General features: G+C 44.8%; 1 protein-coding gene across 2 annotated transcripts in view; it reads right to left on the reverse strand.

Annotated features, from left to right (window-relative positions):
• HAUS8 (HAUS augmin like complex subunit 8) overlaps positions 1 to 25,081 on the reverse strand; it is a 236,543-nt gene that overhangs the window by 190,932 nt on the left and 20,530 nt on the right. For both annotated transcript variants that reach the window (XM_040321242.1, XM_040321235.1), the window contains exon 2: positions 24,594 to 24,652. In XM_040321242.1, coding sequence (XP_040177176.1) covers positions 24,594 to 24,652 — 59 coding nt within the window. The remainder of the gene's footprint in view (positions 1 to 24,593; positions 24,653 to 25,081) is intronic.

A 25,081-nucleotide genomic window follows, 5' to 3' on the forward strand; every position in this document is an offset into this window, starting at 1 on the left:
CAATGAAAACTCTGGATCAGTGAAGTAACAAGTTCCAGGTTTCAAAGAGGATATAGATGTATGTTTTCGAGAAAAATGTAGGCTGGTGTATAAACCCAGATGTATAAGACACAGCAAATGCAGGGCTAGTCCAGAATTAGGAAGAAATGCAGGATCATATGTATATGCTGCATATGTGTAAATGAAGGGGAAATGTTCCCATAAGAGTTAGGATAATATCCCAAGCTTGTGAGGACCAGACCATTTAAAGCACAGCTGTGGTGGTATGAAAGGGTATCACGCCCGGGTTCACCTGCTATCTCGCACGCCACTACGTAGGGGAGCAAACGTCATATGTAGCTACATCGATTTTATCTCCAGTGCAATATTTATTTGGTTACCTACTTAAAGACTATAAAAGTTGTAATGCTATTCCAATCGAGCGCTGCCTTTGTGTGTTTTTTTGTATCCCGCTATCCATTTTTCCAGTACTTGGTAGCTGCACTGGGAATCAGCCTGCAAGGAGATCAGCTAAAAGTAGTTGGATCTGTATGTGCGTTATAAATAATCGAAATTAGTCGATTAATCGATAAAAAAAAAAAAAAAAAGATTAATCGAACAGAAAAATTTTGATCAGTAACAGCCCTAATATATATATATATATATATATATATATATATATATATATATATATATATTACAGAGAATATACATTAGGGCTGCAACGAACGATAATTTTCATAATCGATTAGTTGGCCGATTATTGTTTCGATTAAATCGGATAATAGCCTTAAAAAAAATAAAAAATTTTTTTTTGCAGATTACAAAACACAAATTGCTGCAAAAACTCATTACATGCTTTTCTGCAGCTTCTCCATTAAAGTATATTGAACCAAAAAATTAAAATAGCACCGTTTTGCATTAAAAAGTCCTTGCCCTTTCCAAATACGCCGCAGCTAAAAAAAAAAAAAAAAAAAAAAAAAAAAAAAAAAAAATCATGGATGTGAAAGTGTCCCATAGGAAAACATGTAACTGAACTGTAGTGTGTTTCTGCAAAAAGCACCAAAAAACAGAGGTGTGAACCCAGGCCTGAGATGTTTAGTGTTAAAAAAACAAAAATTAGTACAAAAAGAGCAAATAATCACTACTGTAAGGGGTTCATTTTTTACTGTGGGACAGTAAAAGTAATATTTACAGTAGTGATTTGCCTTTTTGTACTATAAAGGGCTAATTTTAGTTTTTTTAACCCCATTACGTTACTGGCCGATTAATCGATTATGAAATCTATTAGTTGTCGATCAATCGATTAGTTGTTTCGGCCCCAATATACATAAAAAAAAAAACATATATATATACATATATATACATATACATATATATATATATATATATATATACACACACACACACGCACGCACACACATATATATATATATATATATATACACACACACACACACACACACACACATTTATATATATATATATATATATATATATATATATATAGATATATATAGTGACAGGAAGTCAGGTAAATCGGTGGGTGTTGTCACAGACGGGACATACATTTCTGCCTTGTTTAGACAATAAACTAATTGTTATTAGGCGTCGGCTGCAAATGTAGCCAGGAAAGGTCTAAGGGCGTTTGAAGACTTCAGCTGTTCGGAATGAGGCAATTAAGGCCTCTATAAGTAGTCCAGAGGATTACCACTAATTTGCTGCATGCCGAGGCTTTCTGAGTGAAAGAGAGCAGTACTGAAAGTCTTCTGAGGAGGTGAGGAGAGGATTGATTTTTCTGTGTGATAAAAATCAAAAGACTATTGTTTTTCTGCTGTATGACCAGCACTGTCTACCCAGCAGTAGGCTGTGCTAGACTCCATAGATAGGTTCCTGTGTGGAAGGTAGACGCCCAAAGTGGCTAGGGTTTATTTTATGTTTGATTTTGTTTATGCTGTTTGGATGCTTGCACTTGTTTCCAGCAAGATCGAAGAATAAACCCAAATCTTTGTTTTCAACCGTCTTCGACTGCCTGTCTGTATAAATTCAGTGTGTGGTGAACCCATCCAAGGGGTCACACACCCCGCTTTTTATTGATAACAATGTATCTCTTTTTAACATATTATAATATAATATATATTTTCCCCCATTATGTTTCTTTATTGCCAATGTTCCTATGCACTCCTATTATCATAATGCAGTATTGTTCCATAGGTCTGCCATCCTGGAAGGACGTAGGAAAGCCACTCTTCTTTTTGTCCACTAGATGGCAGACCGTCTCTAGTACGGTATATATAAAAGGCATTCATCTGTACAAGTCCCCTATGCTTGAAAAAGGAGCGTGCCTAGCAGCCTATGGTGCATGCTCCGAAACGTCGTCGCTCTGTCGCTGCCTGTGACATCTTCGTGCTCCCACGCTGTTTGTGTCTGTTTCTCAAGCCTCACTCTTGGTGCACACATCGCTCGGACTTCCTGGTTTCCCAGCTGACGAAGATCCCAAGGGATAGTTTTAACATCACAGCCTACATCTGCAGAGGATGATCGCCACCTATGGGCCAGCAAGGACTTGTATGCTGAATTCCCTAATTTTAAGGGTAAATATGTATTTATTGATTTTCAACAGATTGATACAATACATACAACCACCAGATGTCTACAATATAGGAATGTACATAGCAATACAGTCTGAGACACTGTACAGCATAAGCCCAAGACGAGTCCAGCAAATTCGCCTCCCATGTCGGGTGGCCAACAATGTGTGATATATACTTCATCAGCCCTCCTTGTTTTTCTATATCAGTAGAACAACATCTGATCATTAGGGAAGAGAAGAAAAAGTAAGGAAGGACAGAGAGAAGGAAGAAAAAGGAAAGGGAAAAAAAAAAAAAAAAAAAAAGGAGAGAGGAAAGGAGAGAAGGAAGAACCGAGAGGGTCACGACACGTCATCTGAGTAAAGTATATGCAAATTGAGCATCAGGGCTGATCTCGAGGTGTTCGAATTCCCTAATTTTAAATGTAAGTGGACAATGCACCTATTGTAAAATTAAAATCACATTGTTCCTGACCTGGTGGCCCGTTCTTTTTGTTTTGCATATTTGGAGCCTGCTCTCATCTTCCCCCTGGAGGCTTGCCCTGGAACATGGACTCTGTATTATTTTAATCTATAGGACTTTTTCCCATTTTTTCCTATTCCCCATTCCAATTTCTCCCATTGTGAGACACACGCTGTATAATACATAAAAGGGCTATCATTCAACGGACATATTGTCTTGCATACCCGATTACAGCGCCACTACCCCCATTGTTTTGCCGAGATGTTCAAAGCTTCGGATATTTTTTTTATAACCAAAACCTGCTTTAAACTTCTCCACAACTTTATCCCTGACCTGTCTGGTGTGTTACTTGGCCTTCATGATGCCGTTTGTTCACCAAGGTTCTCAAACAAACCTCTGATGACTTCACAGAACAGCAGTTTTTATACAGAGATTAAATTACACACAAGTGGACTCCATTTACTAATTAGGTGACTTCTGAAGGCAATTGGTTCCACTAGATTTTAGCTAGGGGTATCAGAGTAAAGGGGGCTGAATACAAATGCACGCCACACTTTTCAGATATTTGTAAAAAAAAAAAAAAAAAATGAAAACCATTTATCATTTTTCTCCCACATCACAATTACGTGCCACTTTGTGTTGGTCTATCACATAAAATCTCAAAAAAATACATTTACATTTTTGGTTGTAACATGACAAAATGCGGAAAAAAAATTTTTTTTCTCATTTTTTCATGACAGCCAGTTCTTAGTAATGTCACTGTTGTGCCATATTTTCTCCACCTGATGACTGTTTTCACTGTGCTCCATAGTATATCTAATGCCTTGGTAATTCTTTTGCACCCTTCTCCTGACTAATACCTTTAACAACGACATGTCTCTGATGCTTTGGAAGCTCTCTGTGGACCATGGCTTTTGCTGTAGGATGCGACTAAGAAAATGTCATGAAAGACCTACTAGAACAGCTGAACTTTATTTGGGGTTAATCAGAGGCGCTTTAAATGATGGCAGGTGTGTACTAACTCCTATTTAAAGCGGTAGTAAGTCGCAGGAAAAACACCTGCAAGAAAATTGCATAATGCGCCATTATGCATCGCATACTAGCACATTATGAAATATTTAGCTTAAAACAAACAATCCACAGTGGCGCCAAGTCACCGCTGAGAGGTCTGACATGTTGCCTGATGTTTCTTCTGGGTTCGCACATGGGAGCCCTCCGTTCCCGGCAAGAAGCTCTGACGATCTGGCACTAAATGCCAGACCTTCAGAGCGCATGCGTCACTGGCGTCAACGGCTGCATGCAGGGTAAATATCTCCTGAACGGTGTACATTTAGGAGATATTCATTTTACCTACAGGTAAGCCCATTAAGCCTTATAGGTTTACCTGTAGGTAAAAATCACAAAGCGGGGGATACAACTGCTTTAACATGAGTTTGAATACAATTGCATAATTCTCAACACGGCTACATTCCCAGTTTCAAGAGGGTGTGCACACTTACGCAACCACATTATTTTAGTTTTTAAATTTTACTTCCCCTTCCTAAAAGATTTCAGTTTGTTTTTCAATTAAGTTTTACAGTTTATCGGGTTAAGGACCGGCTCACGCAGATATACGTCGGCATAATGGCACGTACAGACAGATTAACACAGGGTTCGACAAAACCCGGGTGCCAGGTCGCCATTGCGATTAGAATTAGTGACCTGGCGCCTGGGGCATGCTGCGTCTCCGCTTTACCAATCGCTGCGATACCTTACATGTGTGGTTTGAACACCGCGTTCATATGCGGGCGCTACTCACGTATGCGCTCGCTTCTGTGCACAAGCTCGGTGGATGGGGCACGTTCCTGGCTAACTTTTTTAACTGGCTCCTAGATTCTAATCAAAATATGTCAAGCCCTGGATTAACGTACCTGTACGTCACCTTTAAGATGCGGCATTGTGGGCGCACGCGTCCGCCGCAAATGTAATCGGGAGTCCCGCGGACTCTATGTCCACAGGGATACCCGCGATCGTCTCACGGAGATGGAGAACGGGAAATGCTAATCTAAACAAGCCATTCTTCCTAGTGACAGGACACCAATCACCCCCTGTAATTGGGAGCGGTGATCAGTGTTGTGTCACACATAGCATCCCCCCCTACAGTTAGAATCACTCCCTATAACACACTTAACCCCTTCAGCGCCCCCGTCTGGTTAACCCCTTACCTGCCAGTCACATTTTCCCAGTAAAAAGTGCATATTTATAGCACTGATCGCTGTGTAAATGGTCCCAAAAAAGCACCAAAAGTGTCTGATGTGTCCGCCGTAATGTCGCAGTCACGATAAAAACCGCTGATCGCCGCCATTACTAGTATAAAATATTTTTTTTATAAAAATGCCATAAAACTACCCCCTATATTGTAGACGCTATAACTTTTGAGCAAACCAATCAAACTCTTATTGCGATTTTTTTTACCAAAAATATGTAGAAGAATATGTATCGGCCTAAACTGAGGAAATGTTTTATTTTTTTAATATATTTTTGGGGATATTTATTATAGAAAAAAGTAAAAAACATTGCATTTTCAAAATTGGCACTTTTTTCTTGTTTATAGCGCAAAAAAAAAAAGAGGTGATCAAATACCACCAAAATAAAGCTCTATTTGTGGGGAAAAAAAAGACGTCAATTTTGTTTGGGAGCCACATTGCACGACCACGCAATTGTCAGTTAAAGCGACGCAGTGCCGAATCGCAAAAAGTGCTCTGGCCTTTGGCCAGCCAAATGGTCCAGGGCTGAAGTGGTTATAGGTCACATTAAAAAGGTGGAAAAAGTTCTAAAACGATTTGGCTTTGTGCAATTTTTTTACATCACAGAACCTGACATTTTAAACAGGGGTGTGTAGACTTTTAATAAAATATATACATATATATTAGTAAAAAAATAAATAAAAAAAACATGTATAGTGAAACAGGACTCAGAGGACACATACAACCAAGGGAAAAGCCTGAAAGAACCTTTGATTTGGTGCTGAAAGTAGAGTGCTCGACCTCTGAAAATGAAGACATCTCATGGGCCCTTCATTGTCATCCGGAGTTGCCAAGCCACCTTTTGACCGAGAATATCAGGACCTGTGATTGTATACCATGTTTTGTGACCTTTTGAAGGTCGAATGAATGAGGTGAGAGGCCATCTTTACTTCTTAGTGGAGGATCCCTATCTGGTCACCTACTCCATTTAATGAAATTCATTTGGATTTCTCCTATACACATTCACTTATGGACTTTTCTTACTTTGTATTTTAATATTTTTGCGCTGCACTGTTTCACTATACATACATCACGGGACACAGAGCCTTAATTACTTAATAGGATGTCCCATAGCAATGCTTAAATTGAGGGGAGTGAGACACAGATCAGAAATAAGACCACCATCGGGCCAGAGGATCTATACTGCTGCCTGCAGTACACCACGCCCGGAGGCGGCATCCTCGTACCCTCTCACATCTATCTGGTAGAACTTGGTAAATGTATGGACCGAAGACCAAATAGCAGCCTTAAAGATCTGAGCCATAGTCGAGTGCGCTTTCACCTGAAAAGGAAAAATCTTCTTTTCTAAACCATAGGCCTGAATAATGACTTGTCGAATCCAACATGCAATAGTAGATTTTGACGCTGCCTGGCCATTCCTTGGGCCCTGAGGCAGAAAAAACAGACAGACAGTCTATCGTATGTGAGCCGTAGCTTGCAGATAAACTTTTACCGCTCTTACAACATCTAGAGAGTGTAGACTCTCTTTCGCCACAGACTGGGGATCTGGAAAAAAAAAAAAAAAAGACGGTAGGATTATATCTTGATTCAGACGAAATCCTGAAACCACTTTAGGTAAGAAAGTCAGGTGAGGTGGCAGCACCACCCTGTTATCATGGATAACCATATACGGTTCTTTACATGAGAGAGCCGCTAATGCCGTTACCATCCGTGCTGAGGATACGGCTACGAGAAAAAAAAAAAAAAACAGTTTCTTTGTCAAAAGACTAATGCTGCGTACACACAACCTTTTTTCGTGTTATAAAAAAATTACTTTTTTTTTTTTTTTTTTTTTTTAGGACATTAAAAATGATTGTGTGTGGGCTTCAGAGCATTTTTTGGGGCAATTTTTTTTTTCAAACATGCTCTAATTTTTCACGACGTTTTTAACCACTTGCCGACCGCGCACCGTCGTTATACGTCCACAAGGTGGCTCTGCTGGGCGAGAGCACGTAATATGACGTCCTCTCTACCAGCCGCCACTAGGGGCGCGCGTGCGTGCCGCCGGAGGCGCGCGCCCCCTGCTCGCCCCCGACTCCCGTGCGTGTGCCTGGCGGGCGCGATCGCCGCCGGGCACATGCGATCGCTCGTTACAGAGCGGGGACCGGGAGCTGTGTGTGTAAACACACAGCTCCCGGTCTTGTCAGCAGGGGAAATGCTGATCTTCGGTTCATACAATGTATGAACCGAGGATCAGTGTTTCCCCTAGTGAGGCCACCCCCCCCCCCCCACAGTAAGAACACACCCAGGCATACTTAACCCCTTCCCCGCCCCCTAGTGTTAACCCCTTCACTGCCAGTGGCATTTTTATAGTAATCCAATGCATTTTTATAGCACTGATCGCTATAAAAATGCCAATGGTCCCAAAAATGTGTCAAAAGTGTCCGAAGTGTCCGCCATAATGTCGCAATACCGAGAAAAAAAAAAATCGCTGATCGCCGCCATTACTAGTAAAAAAAATATAATAAAAATGACATAAAAATACCCCCTATTTTGTAAACGCTATAACTTTTGCGCAAACCAATCAATAAACGCTTATTGCGATTTTTTTTTACGAAAAATATGTAGAAGAAAACCTATCGGCCTAAACTGAGGAAAAAAAATGTTTTTTTTATATATTTTTGGGGGATATTTATTATAGCAAAATGTAAAAAATATTCATTTTTTTCAAAATTGGCTCTCTATTTTTGTTTATAGCGCAAAAACTAAAAACCGCAGAGGTGATCAAATACCACCAAAAGTAAGCTCTATTTGTGGGGAAAAAAGGACGCCAATTTTGTTTGGGAGCCACGTCGCACGACCGTGCAATTGTCTGTTAAAGCGACGCAGTCCCGAATCGCAAAAAGTACTCTTTGGTCTTTGGGCAGCAATATGGTCCGGGGGTAAGTGGTTAACATTGTCGTTTTTCAGGTTGTAAAAAATGGTCGTGTGTGGGCTTCAACGACGTGAAAAATCCGCGCATGCTCAGAAGCAAGTTATGAGACGGGAGCGCTCGTTCTGGTAAAACTACAATTCGTAATAGAGTAAGCATATTCATCACGCTGTAACAGACAGAAAAGCGCGAATCGTCTTTTACCAACACAAAATCAGCGAAAGCAGCCCAAAGGGTGGCGTCATCCGAATGGAACTTCCCCTTTATAGTGCCGTTGTACGTCACCGTGCTTTGCTAGCGCTTTTTTTTTTCACGATCGTGTATAGCCAAGGCCGTTTTAATGATCGCGTTGAAAAAAAAACGTTGTTTTTTCTAGACCCCTTAAAAACATAATTTTTTAGAACCCGAAAAACGGTGTGTACGCGGCATTAGAGAAGCATTGTGTAATGGTTCAAAAGGGTAATTTCTGTAAAACAGACAATACCAAATTTAAATCCCATGGGCACACAGGGGACTTAACCAGCGGATTCAGGCATAGCGCTCCCTGAACAAAGGCCCGGACTAGGAAATGAGAGGCAAGCGGTTTTTGAAAGAATGCCGACAAGGCCGAGATTTGGCCCTTGATAGTGCTTAAGGCCAACTTAATATTTAAGCCCAAATGAAGAAAGGCAAGAATCCCATTAGTGGCATACTTCCTAGGATGCCACCTTCTGGGTTCACACCAGGAAACATATGCCTTCCTGATTCTGTAGTATATGAGCCTGGAGGCCGGCTTCTAGCATTGACCAGAGTGGATAGGACTGGACCCGAGAGCCCAAGTCTTCTCAGAATGTGGGTCTCAACAGCCAAACCGTCAAATTTAGACTTTGTAAGGCATGATGGAATATTGGACCCTGTGATGGTAGGTCCGAGCATAGTGGGAGAACCCAAGGTCTTCCTACTGCCATCCTTACAATTTGTGCATACCAGGGCCTCCTGGGCCAAGCTGGGGTGATCAAAATCACCGGCTTTCCTTCCCTCTTGACTCTGAAGGAATCGTGGGAGAACCGGAGGGAACGCATAAATTCGATCATAAAATTTGAAATATGTTGGGGTATAGCGACCATTCTCCTGGACTCAGCTGCTGGCGGCTTAAAAAATCTGCCTGCCAATTTTCCACCCCTGGAATGAAGACCGCAAGAAACATGCCTTTCTGCCCAGGACAAGATGTGATTCACCTCTCTTTGAGCATCCAGACTTCTGGTGCCCCCTTGGTGATTGTAGCATTGTCAAACTGCATCTGAACAGGACAACCCTGCAGTTTGTAAGACCAGACGGAGGGGGCCAGATGAATCTCCAGAATGTTGATGGGTAGGAGCTTTTTGGCTCCGGACCACCAATTGAGGCTCTGGCGAACCTTTGGAGATGAGATCATGTGAAAGTCCAGGGCCTGAACATCTTTGTTCTGAGAGGACAGAATTCTGCCCTGTAATGGCCTTGAGTGAAACTGGGCCTTAGGGACAGCCTCGAATGAGGCTACCATCTTTCCCAATAACCTCATGCATAGACGGATGAAAGGCCTTCTTTTTGCCTTTATCACTCGGACCAAGTCTCCTATGGCTTTTGCCTTTGGCTCGGGAAGTAATACCTTGCTTTAGGATGAGTCTATAATCATGCCCAAATACTCCAGCCTTCTTTGAGGCTGTAAGGAGGATTTCTCCAGATTGAGGACCCAGCCTAGGTACTCCAAATACTCCACTGTGCTGTGCACATTGTGTACCAAGCATGCAGCAGACTGATCTATGATCAACAGATCGCCCAGATAGGCCATTACTGCTATGCCCCGTGCCGTCAGCCTTGCCAGGGCAAGTACTTTCGTGAACACTCGAGGTGCCATAGCCAGCCCGAAAGGATGGGCCACAAACTGAAAGTGGCACTGATCCAATGCAAACCTTAGAAACCTTTGGTGAGCGGGGAATATTGGCACATGTAGATATGCATCTCTGATGTTTATTGATGTCAGGAATTCTCCTCCCTGAAGGGTGGAGACAACTGAACGGACAGACTTCATGCGAAAGGAGCAGATGTTCAGAAACTGATTCAGGCCTTTCAGATCTAGAATAGGTCTGACATCCCTGTTTGGTTTTGGAACCGTGAAAAGGTTTGAGTAAAACCTTGATCCTCTGGGGCCAACTCTAGGATTACCACAAAGGCCTTCTTTTTTCTGGATCTTTGGCAACTCTTGATCTCAGAAACCGGAAGTTCTCTAAATTCCAGTTTGTAGCCCGAGGACACCGTGGAGATGACTCACTTGTCCTGAACTTCTTTCCGCCAGGCGTTTGCAAACTGCAGTAGCCTTCCCCCCACTCGGCCGAGCGGGGGCGTCCCTTCAAAGGGAAGTTTTGGGGTTCTGCTTGCAAGATTTTGAACCCCAAGTTCTTTTATGCCTTTGGGCTTGGCTCTGGACCTTTTCCCCTAGTACTAGACTGGGGAGGCCGTTGCCACTGCCTGGAGAATGAGGTTCCAGGGGCTGGAGAAAGAGAATGCTTAAATGAAGGACATTTACTCTTCTTCTTAACCGGCAGCAGAGTAGACTTGCCTCCGGTAATCTTTTGGATGAATTTATCCAAGTTATCCCCAAACAGGCGTCCTCCCCCAAAGGGGAACGCTGCCAAGTATCTTCTGCAAGAAACCTCGGCTTCCCAATGTTTCAACCAAAAAGACCTGCGCATGTGTACCAGCAGGAGATTCGAGCGAGATGCTTGCTGAACAGAGTCCATAATCACAAAACACGGGGCCTTAGGAAGGTCCTCATGAACCTCAATCTCCTCTGTAGGGAGGAGGTTAACTATCTGCTTCATTTGTTCCTTGAGGAACTGACATATGCCAATCGCTGCAACTGCAGGTTGTACTACAGCACCAGCCATGGAGGAGGCGGCTTTCAAAAAAGATTCCAGCTTTTTATCAGTTGGATCCTTAAAGCCCTGAGCATTGTCTACAGGACAGGTCAGGCTTTTGTTTGCACAAGAAATAGCTGCATCTATAGCAGGTATGCCCCATTTCTTAGTGAAACCTTCCTCCATAGGATAGAGGATGGAAAACTTCTTAGGAGGAGAAAACAGTTTATCAGGGTGAACCCAGTCATCATACATCAGTTTATCCAGCAAGGGATGAACTGGAAGGGAGCATGCAGCCTTTGGGAATTTCCGGGATGCCAAAGAAGAAGCAGAGGATATAGAAGCTTCAACAGGAGGCAATTTGTAAGTGGCACGCACCATCTCTGCATAATATTGCACCTGCAGCTTTAGCGACTGAGAGGTAGAAGGAATCCTCTCATCCTCCAAGTCCTCAGACTGCACATGATCCTTATCTCCAGAGGGATTTTTCACCCTCAGAATGCTCATACGATTTCTGCCATCTTTTAAGGAGGTTGCGATTATAGTAGCAATCCTTCCTTCCAAGCCATCCAAAGCAACTTTTAAAGCGTCCTCAGTGACGTATACAGGAGCTGCCATAGAAGAAGCTGCAAAACCAGACAGGGGCACATGATCATCCTGCGAGGCTGCTACCAGACAGAGGGGGATGGTAAACTGCAGGCAAGCTCAGAATCCTTAGCCATAAGCAGGGATTTCCTGGTGCCCCTTTTAATAGCCCTTGTACCTCTTCTGGGGGACATAGTCCGTACTGCAAAGCAAAGGTACTATCCACAAAATGCAATCACTGTTGTGCTATAGTCTTACAATACACAAAATATCAGCTTATTGCACAACCTGATGTCGAGTAGGAGCCTTAGGTTTGCCTGGTTCAATCCACAGGGATCCTTACAGCCCACAGCTCTGTGTCCATGCCATGTTACAGAAGGCTTCTAGCGTACTGGGCTTTAAATCAGCCTCTTGGTGTCTGCGCATGGGCACGAGCAACCGCGGCCCTCACCCTCTCCATCTGCCCATTAGACAGTACATAAAGCTCGCTCCCGGCGTGCACGCCGACTGTCATGGCGGCACCCAAGGCGAAGAGGAAAGGAGAGCAGATCACTGGGGATTCTTGGGGGACCCATGTATGCGTTTGTGGCAGAGCCTGCAGCGGTGGAAGGCGAGTGGTGTAATTGACCGACTTCACTGAGCGTGTCCTGGATGGCCATGTAAGAATACATCAGGTATGTACTTACTCCCTCTAGTGGTAAAAACCAGGAAAGGCATCCTACTCACAGAAGAGAACATGTATTTTAAAAATTAACCTCTCTTATCTTATCCACGCCGCAGGAGAGCTACTAAAAAGTAGATCCAGCTTTCAGCCATCACAGCGGGTATGTTGTGACAACCTTCAGGTTTACCAAGGGTTCCTACTTAGAGGAACCTCATACCTGGACCTGTAGAAGACTCTACAACTAACTTTTCGTGCCACAGTTGCATTAGTACACCAAAGCCTGGATCCCAGAGCCCAAACCTCCGCAGAGAGACATTACAGGCAAACGTTGTTTCTTCTTTACACAAGGCTTTTGATATCGGCCCAAGGTATGGATCCGGTTATAGCTTCTAGGCCTCCGCAGAAAACCATCAAAAGAGCTTTTTCTTCTTAGCACATGTTCAACGTGACCAACTACCTAGGACACTGGCGAAAAAAACTGGGAGGTACTCTCCATTTGGGAGGGGTTATATAGGGGAGGAACTCAATTTTAGGGGTGCCACTGCAGGTGTTTAAAGAAAGATACAAGACGTGTACCCAAATGCCCATTACATCCACTTCTATGCACAACAGCTCAATCCAATAATGGAAAAGGCCACTTCTCAAATACCCAAAGTGAGATTTTTTTTTCTACCCTTGACATGCCATCCAACATATGTCGGCGGAAAATCTAACAATTGTCCTATGGAGCATACAAACGGTTGGATTTTTCGCCAACAGCCTACCATCACACAATTCCCATTGGAAAATCCAATTGTTTGTACAGGGCTTTAGTCTAATCTACTGCAAGAAGAGCTCAAAATATGTTGTAGTGGTGGTGTGGACCTATTGCAGTTGTTTATGGAGAACAATCTGGAGAGACTGTCACTCAGCTACATGTCCTCATCACCACACCCATGATCAAAGCAGAAGCCGAGGAGGTGCTTCTCAACATTGAAAATAATTAAGACTTTTCTGAGAAATAGCATGACCCAAGGGAGGCAGAATGCATTGGCCATGCTGTCAATGAAAAAAAAAAAAAGAGTGGAGACTGAGATGACAGACTTCAACCTGAAGGTCACCGAAAAATTTGCAAACCATAAAGAAAGGAAGGAGAGCAAAATTTCAAATGTGAATGTGGCGTGCATTTGTATTCACTCACCTTTACTCGTCTAAATTAAGAGGTTTTTCTCTTTTTTTTTTTTGTGCAACAAGTTTGTTAACCGTTTTAAAAAGATTCACCGATTCATGGTACATTTATTGCATTCTTTAACAGTTGACTTGAACATTAACTATTTAGTATCTAGCGGTAATGATACATAGTCACCTGATAAATGGCCATTTACAGTTCATTACTAACAGTTTAATTTTTCTTCGCCTCCCAAAAAAAATTTCCCACACTAAATCATTCTAGGATATCCAGTTTTTTTAACCATTCTAGCATTGATTAAGGAATGTGCTTAGGGCCAATCTTCTTTTGTTTAACCACTACAGCCCGGAAGGTTTTACCCCCTTAATGACCAAGCCATTTTTTGCGATACTGCACTGCGTTATTTTAACTGACAATTGTGCGATCGTGCAACACTATACACAAGTAAAATGTATGTCTTTTCCCCCCCTACAAATAGAGCTTTCTTTTGGTGGTATTTGATCACCTCTGGGTTTTCATCTTTCAAAAAAAAAAGAAAAAAAAAGCAACAATTTAGATTTTTTTTAAATAAAAAAAACGCAATATTTTACTTTCTGCTATAAAAACAAACACAACAAAAAAAAACAATTTCATCAGTTTAGGCCAATATATATTCTGCCACATATCCTAAGAAGCGCATATCGATAGGTTTGCGCAAAAGTTATAGCGTCTACAAAATAGGGGATATTTTTATGGCATTTTTATTTTTTACTTGTAATGGCAGTGACCAGCGATTTTTAGTGGGACTGCGACATTGCGGTGGAGAGATTAGACACCTAGCGGACCCTTTTTGGGAGCCAGTGACATTATTACAGTGATCAGTGCTAAAAATATACACTAACAGTATAAATGACACTGGTAGGGAAGGGGTTAACAGCAGGGGCAGTAAAAGGGGTCAACAGTGTTCCCAATGCATGTCTAACTGTGTGGGAGGGATGGGCTCACTGCATGGACACTCACATCTGTGTTCCAGATTAGCAGGAACACTAGATCACGGCGGTCTGCTTGTTTTCATCTGCAGATCGCCATTCTGTCTCTGCGGGGAGCACTCCCCGTGGCCAATCAGCACGCGATTGTGGCTCCGGCGGTGCATCCCCAGTGGCTATTGACAAAATCACGTACCAGTATGTGATTTTGCGCAATAGAGCCGCCTTGCCACAGTATATGTACGGCAGGCAGTCAAAAAGTGGTTAAAGCTGCGTTCCACCCAAAAGTGGAACGCTCTTCGGATTCCTCTCCCCTACAATTGGCACCTATCGGGGGGAGGAACGACAGTCAAAGACAGGTATCCCGGGAGTCCGAACCACGGCCCTTGACGTCAGCGCGGGGGGTTCCCTCCTCCCCGGGCCAGTAGGAGAGAGGAGCGGGCTTTGCCCATGCACAGTAGGGTTCACGGCGTGAAGCCGAAAAGGCTACACTGCCATGTACTCTTACCCGCAATGACGGCGGCAGCTGTCATCGCCGGACTCCAGGGCAGGTAAGTGTCCATTTATTAAAAGCCAGCAACTGCTGTTTTTTCATTTTTTTTCTTTGCTCTGAAAAAACACTGCTTTAAGGCTAAATAGATTGAACTTGATAGACTTGTGTCGTTTTTCAACCTTACCTACTATGCAACTATGGAAGGCATTCATTTTTTTTTTTTTAAACAGGCTTAGTTTATATTTTGAGTTCAGGAGCAATACAAATAGGAGGTTGAGCCATGTTTTTACCACTGCAAAGGCAGCTGCAAGGAGTTGTAAAAATGTTGTGGTACTTTGTGGCAAAAAATATCCTCCCGTCACATTCCGTGGGCAGTACCGCTGCCCAACATGACCCAGTCTAGTGACTAAGGATGCATCACAACTACTAGTCAAAACGGCACAAGCAATTCACCTTGCATCACTATTCAGAGGTCAACACAGGTGTTTAAAGCAGAACTACACTGCACTACAAACAAAAATAAATTAAAATAAAAAGCCAAACACCATTTTATTCATTTTCACTATTCAAAGCAAACTCACCCATTCAGCCATGTCTTTATTGATTTCGTTTGCTGAGAAATTACTTTGAAAAACACCCCCCGAGCATTTCTGCCTGTGACCATCTTTAGGACAGATGATTCGTGTAGCATTTACTTCCTGGAATCCATCTGCACTTAGCTTAAGCATGTAGATAGGAGGGTGTTCTTATCTGAGAAAACCCCTCCTGAAGACTCCTGAGATGTAATTTGCCTAGGCATGGAAAGCAGGAAGTAACTGATGTGAAAAAAAGGGGATAAAAACAAGAAAATGTAATACACTTTCCTATCCATTTACTAATGCTAGCAGCATAAGGATTAAAAATAGTCATTGTTGATTGAGAGAGTGAAGTTCCTTTTGGAGCCCTTATTGTACCTACTAGCCACAAGATGGCAGAATTGCAGCTGTCGACCAAATGTCTAACTTCCTCATATTTGTTGAGTCTACACACAACACTCATAACAAAACCGCCAGCATGACAGATTGCCTTCCTGCCCTATAGTGCAACTGAAAATACTTCCTGATGAGCTGGAAAACAAACAGCTCCCTATATGGCTTTGGGAAGCTAAAGACAAAAAGCACAGACACTGATGTAAACCGCACATTTAGAGGATACATGATGTCATATCAACCTTATTAATGCCCATAGCTTTATAACCACTTCCTCTCTAGAGCAATTTTATCATCTCACACACACAAACCAGCAGTTTTTTTAATTACTTATAATGTTACATGTTTTCTGAACGCAGAGGGCTTGTAGAATTTATGTTTTATAAATTTGTATGTTGTACAATATTTTTGCAACTGTTTATCAAGATTAGATCTTCAGGAAAAAGACACACTAAAACAAACAGGGTGCAGCCAATGTGTTGTATAGCATTCAATTCATTTAAAATAAACAAATAAAAAAAAGGAAGTCACCTCCCTCCAGGGTGCAAAGATCCTGATGGGGGTAAGGAACACACAGCTCATCCTAGACAAAAGGCCTGGTGGACCCCTCTCCTCAAGATCAGCCGGGGGCAATCAATGAGCACTAGGTGAGAGGGTCTCCCAAAGAGCCACCCCCCAGAATCCAGTGGTGCAATTCTCTGAAAGGAAAACAGTGGGGAGGAAAACAGCGGCGTGGCAAATTCATTTAGAGCCGCTCTCTCTCTCTTCGGCTGACAGAAAGGGGGAGGGGGCGATCGGGGGAGATATACAGACAGCCCGCACCTCTCCTCTCCCTGTCACGGCGCCGATGCTCCATTTACCAAAGAACTCGGCAGCGGCACCGTGACAGGGAGAGGAGAGCCACGGGCTGTCTGTATATCTCCCCTGATCGCCCCCCTCCCCTTTCTGTCAGCTGAAGCTAGAAGAGAGAGAGAGAGCGGCTCTAATTGGATTCGCCGTGCCACTGTCCCCCTTCCTGCCCGCTGTTGTCCTCCCCACGATTGGCCACAGCAGAGAACCAACCAGAAGACTCTGGGGGCCTCATGGGATTAAATGTAGTCCCTGAAGAGTGGTGGCCCCAGTGTGTCCACAGACACCATGCTACAGCCCCCAGCATGCAACACTCTCTACCTGCACCACCAGAGAGGGAGACACTCTGTACCCGCACCACCAGAGAGGGAGACACTCTGTACCCGCACCACCAGAGAGGGAGACACTCTGTACCCGCACCACCAGAGAGGGAGACACTCTGTACCCGCACCACCAGAGAGGGAGACACTCTGTACCCGCACCACCAGAGAGGGAGACACTCTGTACCCGCACCACCAGAGAGGGAGACACTCTTTTGCTCTAATTAGGATAGAAACTACCGACCTAGAAAGCCCCCCAATTCTTCAGAATGTGGAATTTAATAGCCAAACCGTCAAATTTAGAGTTCGTAAGGAAGGATAAAATATTGGGGTCTGTGAGAGGAGGTCTGGATGAGACTGAAGGATCTATGGATCCCCTACAACCATCGTCGCGATTTCTGCGTACCTGGACCTCCTGGGCCATGCAGGGGCTACCAGAATCACTGGCTTTCCTTCGGTCCCGATTCTGTAGAGAAGCTGCGGCAACAGCTGGAATGAGGCGGAACGCATAAATCAGTGAAAACTGAATCCAAGGAGTTACCAATGCATCCGTTCCATATGCGAGAGGATCCCTTGTCCTTGACACAAAGTTGTCCACCGTCTTGTTGAACCTGGACGCCAACAGATTAACGTCCAGGGTCCCCATCTCTGCCATATGTCCAGGAAGATTTTGGGGTGAAGAGACCACTCCCCCGAGGACAACTGCTGGCGACTTAAAAAGTCCGCCTGCCAATTCTCTATCCCTGGAATGAAGCCAATATGCAAGGAACATTCCTCTCTGCCCAAGCTAGGATCTTGCCGACCTCCCTTTGGGCTGCGAGACTCCTGGTGCCTCCTTGGTGATTGATATAAGCCACAGCCGTGGCATTGTCAGGATTCTGACAAGAAAACACTAACTTGCAAGTCCAGGTGCTCAGAGCCAGGCATGTTGCCCGAGTCTCTAGGAAGTTGATGGGAGAAAAACCTCTCGGCTTTGGACCATCTGCCTTGGACAGACATTTCTTCTAGGACTGCTCCCCAGGCTGAAAGGCTGGCATCTGTTACCACCTTCCAGGTGACCGAAACAAAGGACTTTCCTATCTGTAGATTCCTGGGCACCAACCACGAACTGAGGCTCTGATGCACCCTTGGGGTCAGGCACATTAAGAAGTCCAGAGCTTGGATCTTTTTGTTCCAGTCTGAGAGAATGCCGTTTTGCAACAGTCTTGAATGAAATTGGGCATATGAACAGCTTTGAATGAGGCCACCATCTTCCCCAATACCCTCCTACAAAGACGAATGGAGAGATACTTCTTCGCTTTGATCACTTGAACCAGTTCTCTTATAGAACTGACCTTTGCCTGGGCCAAAAAAATAAAAAATAAACTTTCCTTTGGTCTGCATCTATAACCAGACCCAAGTACTCCAGTACTACTGGAAGTAGGGCCAATTTCTCCAAGTTGAGAATCCAACCCAAAGACAACCGACCGGATAGACTCCATGCGAAAAGAGTGGATATTTAGGAACGTATTTAGACCCTTTAGATCTAAAATAGGTTTGACATCCCCATTTGGCTTTGGCACCGTGAAGAGGTTCGAGTAGAATTCCAGCCCCAGGTGTTCTGAAGGAATCTTTATGATTATCCCCTGAGATAACAACCGTTTCAAGGCCAGAGAAAAAGACCTTCTCTTTAGTGGATCTTTGGGAACGTTTGATCTCAGAAAACGAGGCGGAGGAAACTCCCGCAATTCTAGTTTGTAACCTAGAGACACAGTAGAGATGACCCATTTAGGAGACTCTTTACACACATGGCCAGAGCTAATCCGACGGCCAGAGTGCGCACGAGTGTCTGTCGCTCAGACAGTTTTCCCTTGGAACGGGGCACACGCCAAGGGTGCCCCTATCACCGGGACTATTCGCGCTGGCACTAGAGGCCATAGGCCTACGTGCAGAGGAGAGGGTGAAAGGTATAGCTGTGGGCGTGATAGAGGAGAAGGTGTCCCATTATGCGGATGACACCCTGCTCTACCTTGCAGATGCATCTGGGTCACCGACGAGTGCTCTGGGGCTATTCGACTGCTTTGAATGGTTCTCGGGCATCCGCATAAAATGGGCCAAGTCAGTCCTGTTCCCTCTTTCCGTCCCTAGATTAGACACGGTGCCCCCCTCAAATGGGTGGAAGACTTCACTTACCTAGGTGTAAAAATGACCAGTACGACAGACACATTCCTAGAACATAAAGTCCAGCCTCTCCTGTGCCAACTGACGCCTAAATGCGCAGCGTTGCGTATCCTCCCACTGACCCAAGTCGGTAGAGTCAATCTTCTGAAGATAGTATATCTCCCGAAATTCTTATACTTTTTTTAAAAAAAACCTTTGCACATCTCTAGGGCCTTTTTCAGGCGCCTTGAGGATATAATGACCTTGTTTGTGTGGGCGGGGAGGACATCTAGAGTGGCGAAACACATACTGTACCTGCCTCTCTCTTTGGGAGGATTAGCGATGCCCAACTTCCTCCTATACTACTGGGCGGCAATCCAGGTCACGGTCAGGTGGTGGTTTTCCCAGCCTAGACAAAATCCAGCAGGGAAACTAGAGGCGGCTATACTAGGGTCCTATGCGGCATAGAGCAACCTAGCACTTAGGGGACTTGGGGCTCCACACGACCTTACAGGGCTGATGAAGACGCCGCTTAGGGTATGGAGGGAGGCTAGAACAGTTTATCGCAAGCCAAATTGTGCATCCCCACACACTCCGCTATGGGGCAACCCCACACTACCCCATTTGAACGACGTCATGGACCCATCTTTCTGGGCGGGGAATAACCTCTCTGAAGCATGTTATAAAGGACAGGAAACTAATGCCATTCACGGAACTGAGGCGCACATATTCCCTTCCCAACACCTCTGAATTTCGATACTGGCAACTGAGACATGCTATGAGGGCTCAGTTTCAGGAGGCACCGACACTCGAGTCTGACTCCATCGAGCGTCTGCTCATTTCAAGTGTAATGGGAAAACCCCTCTCCACCCGCTTATCTGTACCTGACGGTAGCCTATGACATCAAATCCACGCACACATTTGACAAATGGAGGAAGGACATCCCGGCCCTGGGAGAGGACGAATGGGAGGACTGTATATCGACCTATATACCATCCATGATAGCGGCCAAGGATAGATTTATCCAGTTGAAGTTTATTCACAGGGCGTACTACACCCCTCATAGGATGGCAAATATTTACCCGGACTTAGACCCTTCATTCCCCAGATGCCATGCAGAAATAGGCACATTCTGGCATATGGTGTGGGCCTGCCCTAAAATCCAAACCTATTGGGAACACGTAGCAAGGAAGCTAAGCTAACTGCTGGGGACTCTGGTGCAGAGGGAACCAATGTTGCTCCTGCTGAGCTACTTAGGGGAGGTTGAGGTGGACAGGTACGCTAAACTCTGCGTTACTTTCTCACTGTTCTTTGCCAGGAGGGAGATAATGATCCACTGGAAGTCAGCTGAACCCCCTACATTGCAAGCCTGGCAAAAGGCGGTTGATTTAGTACTTTCCCTGTACAAGCTCACATACGAGAATAGGCAATGCCTGGCTAAATTTGATAAGGTGTGGGCTGCATGGGTGGACGCGAGTGGTTAAGGAGCCGGAGAGGTGGGGGACCAACTGCTGGATTCCCCCCTTTTCCGGATGGGGTTTAACCAATCCCCCCTTCTCACCGGGTGAAAACTGACCATACCAACTAAAAAACTATTCTACTACGTAGGCTGGGCCGCTGGGGGGGGGAGATCGAGTACCCCAAGCTTATCATGGACCGGACCTAGATGGGCATATGCTTGGGTATTATCACTGGTTGAGAACTGGTAAAAATTGGATTGGTAAGATGCTCAATATGCAGATTTCATACTGATAATGTAACTAAGCACTATTTGATTGTCGGAAGCTGACTGTATTGTACTACTGTTTTGTTAAAAAAAAAAAAAAAAACTTCTGTTATAAAAGAGATGACCCATTTGTCCTGGATCTCTTTTCGCCAAATCCCTGAGAACTGCAAAAGCCTTCCCCCCAACCGATCGAGCGGGGGATCCCCTTCATAAGGAGGCCTTGGGGTTCTGCTTAATAGGTTTCCATCCCCAGGACTTTTTGTGTCCCTGGCATTGACCCTGGGCCTTCGCTCTTGACCCTGATGGAGGAGGCCGTCGTGACTGCGTAGAGACCGATGTTGCTGGTAGTGGAGAGGAAGACAGTTTAAAAGAAGGACGCCTACTCCTTCTTTTAACTGGTAAGAGAGTACTTTTCCCACTGGAAATCTTTTGGATATATTTGTCCAAATCGTCCCCAAACAACCATTCTCTGTGAAACAGAAAACCAGCCAAAAGCTTCTTTCATGACGCTTCGGCTGACCAATTCTTCAACCACAGAATTCTAAGCCTATGCACCAACAGGAGCAAATAACTTTTCAGCCTGTGAGGCTGAAAAAGGCTCCCCTACAGTAGACTCCACTGAGTAGAAGTCATCAGTCTCTCCCTCCTCCCTGTCCGCTGAGGGAGACTCATCCTCTATCAGCCACTGCTGTTCTGCAGCCTGAGAGCTCAGAGCAGGGGAGGGAGACCATCCGCGCTTCTTACCACCCTGGGAAGAGAATACGATTAAAGTCGCTAACCGCTGCTCTTAACCCAAGAGAGCTGAGGAAAGCCCTTCCTCAGTAACATAGCAACAGGCAGGGGGATTGGAAGGGGCTACAGCACCCAAGGGCCCCGACGACCTACCCTGGCCAGCCACATCTGGTCTCTCTGGAGAGGAAGGTAATGTGGAGGCATAACCAGGGTCCTCAGAGCCTGATGGTGATGTTTTTGGAGCCTTCTTAGAGGAATTATCCCCTGGTTTAGCATTCTTAAAACCTGGAACGCATAGTCCTAAACACAAAAGCGGAGGTACTATACCAAAAAGCATCCACTGCCAAACTATAGTCCAGCCTAAAAGCTGTTATACACTGTTCAGCCTCATGCAAGTAAAAAGTGTCACAGGGAATGCCATTATCGCCCACTCACGTGCCCCCAGCGTTTGTGTCCCTCCGTCAGCCTGCAGCTCCACAAGGTGTTTATGTAGGTTATCAGTCCTGCGCCGTATAAGGATGTGGCCGCCGGGCTAAGCCACGCCCCCTCTTCTCTCTGGGTGGGGGGGGGGGGGATGTGACCTCCATATCTGCAAGACTGCCAGCAGTTCCCCTTGACATCCCCAGATGGCCGGACTGTACCCAGGAGGAAGCCTTCTGACAGGCTAGCTGAAGCAGCGACACACTGAAGGTTCTGACCAGGTATGTTTTCAAACCCTCTAGTGGGGAAAAATCCACAAGTGAACTTTAAAGTTCTTTAGGACTCTTCACTTACCTTTCCTGCCGCAGCATTCTGCTGGAAAATTCAGACAGATCCAACCATCACCCATCATGGCAGGGACCAGGGTCCTTCCAGAACTTCTACTGCCCTGGACCTGTATTGCACCCAGCCAGAGAAATATCTTTGGTATCTGATGCATAATCAAAGCACTGGTTTCCTGGGTCCAGCCCCCCTAGGAGAAACATTACAGGCAAAACCTCGTTCTTCTTTACTCAAGGCACGGGTACCATCCACTTTGGCCTTAACCACTTCCATACAGGGCTTTTATACACACATTTGTACATACATACAGGCCTATTATTCTGGCACTTCTCTCCTACATGTACAAATCATAATTTTTTTGCTAGAAAATTACAGAGAACCCCCAAACATTATATATATATTTTTTTTAGCAGACACCCGAGGGAATAAAAACGACGGTCATTGAAACGTTTTATCTTGCACGGTATTTGCGCAATAATTTTTCAAACGCCTTTTTTTTGGAAAAAAATTATTTCATGAATTAAAAAAATAACAAAAAACAGTAAAGTTAGCCCAATTTTTTAGTAAAATATGAAAGATGATGTTACACCGAGTAAATAGATACCTAACATGTCACGCTTTAAAATTGCGCACACTCATGGAATGGCGCCAAACTTCTGCACTTAAAAATCTCCATAGGCAACGCTTTGAAAATTTTTATTCCTATTACAAGGAGTGTAACCATCCCTTGTAATAGAAATGTGTGTGACAGGTACTCTTTATGGAGAGATGCGGGGTCAATAAGACCCCACATCTCTCCTCCAGGCTGGAAAGCATGAAATCGGTGAAAAAAAATTCACTGATCTCATAATTACTGTTGCTCAGCAGCCACAATTGCGGCTTTGTTTACTTACGGGGACCCGGGCGTGACGTCATCACATCGCGCCCGGGTCCTCCGACGGTCATAGAGATGACTGGTGACCATCTGGTCACCAGTCATCTCTATGCTTCCTGCCAGCGCCGGACGATTCGTTCTCCGGGCCCCCGATGGCACGGGAGAGCCCGGAGAAGCACCGGATGGCGGCGGGAGGGGGGGGATGTCCCCGCCGCCTGTAAGAACGATCTAGCGGCGGAACCGCCGCTATGATCGTTCTTACGTTGTGCAGAATTGCCGGCAGAAGAGAAGGATATCTGAATGATGCCTCTAGCTGCAGGCATCATTCAGATATCCCCCCACAAAGCCCAGGACGTCATATGACGTCCACCCGGATCGGTAGAGGTCCTTTGTGGACGTCATATGACAATGGGCCGGTATTGAAGTGGTTAATGGCACTTTGGATGGATCCAGTTTGCAAAGCTTGCTTGATCCCGAAGGATCCTAAAGTGGAGCTCTTCTTAAAGGGGTAGTAAAGGTACAATTGTTTTTCCCTAAATAGCTTCCTTTACATTAGTGCAGTTCTCCTTCACTTACCTCATGCTTCCATTTTGCTTTTAAATGTCCTTATTTCTTCTGAGAAATCCTCACTTCCTGTTCTTCTGTCTGTAACTCCACACAGTAATGCAAGGCTTTCTCCCTGGTGTGGAGTGTCGTGCTCGCCCCCTCCCTTGGACTACAGGAGAGTCAGGACGCCCACTAACTCACAGCTCCTTTCTTTATCTGCAACGTAGAGAGAGTGTCCTGACTCTCCTGCAGTCCAAGGGAGGGGGCGAGCACGACACTCCACACCAGGGAGAAAGCCGTGCATTACTGTGTGGAGTTACAGACAGAAGAGCAGGAAGTGAGGATTTCTCAGAAGAAATAAGGACATTTAAAAGCAAAATGGAAGGATGGGGTAAGTGAAGGAAGACTGCACTAAGGTAAAGGAAGCCATTGAGGAAAAAAAAAATTACCTTTACCATGATCAACACCTTAGAGACTGGAGGAAAAAAACGAAGGTACACCCGGAATGGGAGGGGTTATATAGGGGAGGGGACTTCCTGTCCTGGGTGTGCCAGTGTCAATCACCTGAAGGTGGCCTATATACCACGTAGATATTACTATGCAGCTCTGTGTCCTGTGATGTACGAAAAATAAATTCATTTTTTAGCTTCATCCAGCTACTAAGAGTATTTCAACAATTAAGAATATTTGGTAAACCCCTACAATTAGCAGGAAACAATATTACAACATTATCTGACCTTTTTTCTTTACAGTCACATCACCACTGCTGCCTCCTGAACTGTTCAGTGATCCAGATCTGAAACATAGATGGGTTGAAATTATAGCAAAGCATTCATTCAAAAGTGAAAGTGACCGCCAAATATTAGGAACAAACAGTGAATATCAACTGAGACCTCTTTGCTGAGATTCAGGAACTGTATAAACTATTTGACAACATTACAACTAACATACATTAACCACTTCCCGACCTCCTCATGTACATTTACATCGGCAGAATGGCACGGACAGGCACAATCACGTACCTGTACGTCCTCTGCTAGACGTGGGTAGGGGGTCCGATCGGGACCCCCCCCCCCCGGTACATGCGGAGGTCGGGTCTGCTCGGGGAGCGATCCGGGACGACGGCGCGGCCATTTGTTTATAGCCGCTCCGTCGCGATCGCTCCCCGGAGCTGAAGAACGGGGAGAGCCGTGTGTAAACACGGCTTCCCCGTGCTTCACTGTGT

The sequence above is a fragment of the Rana temporaria genome, chromosome 1, assembly GCF_905171775.1.
Source record: "Rana temporaria chromosome 1, aRanTem1.1, whole genome shotgun sequence".
In the NCBI taxonomy this organism is placed as follows: Eukaryota; Metazoa; Chordata; class Amphibia; order Anura; family Ranidae; genus Rana; species Rana temporaria.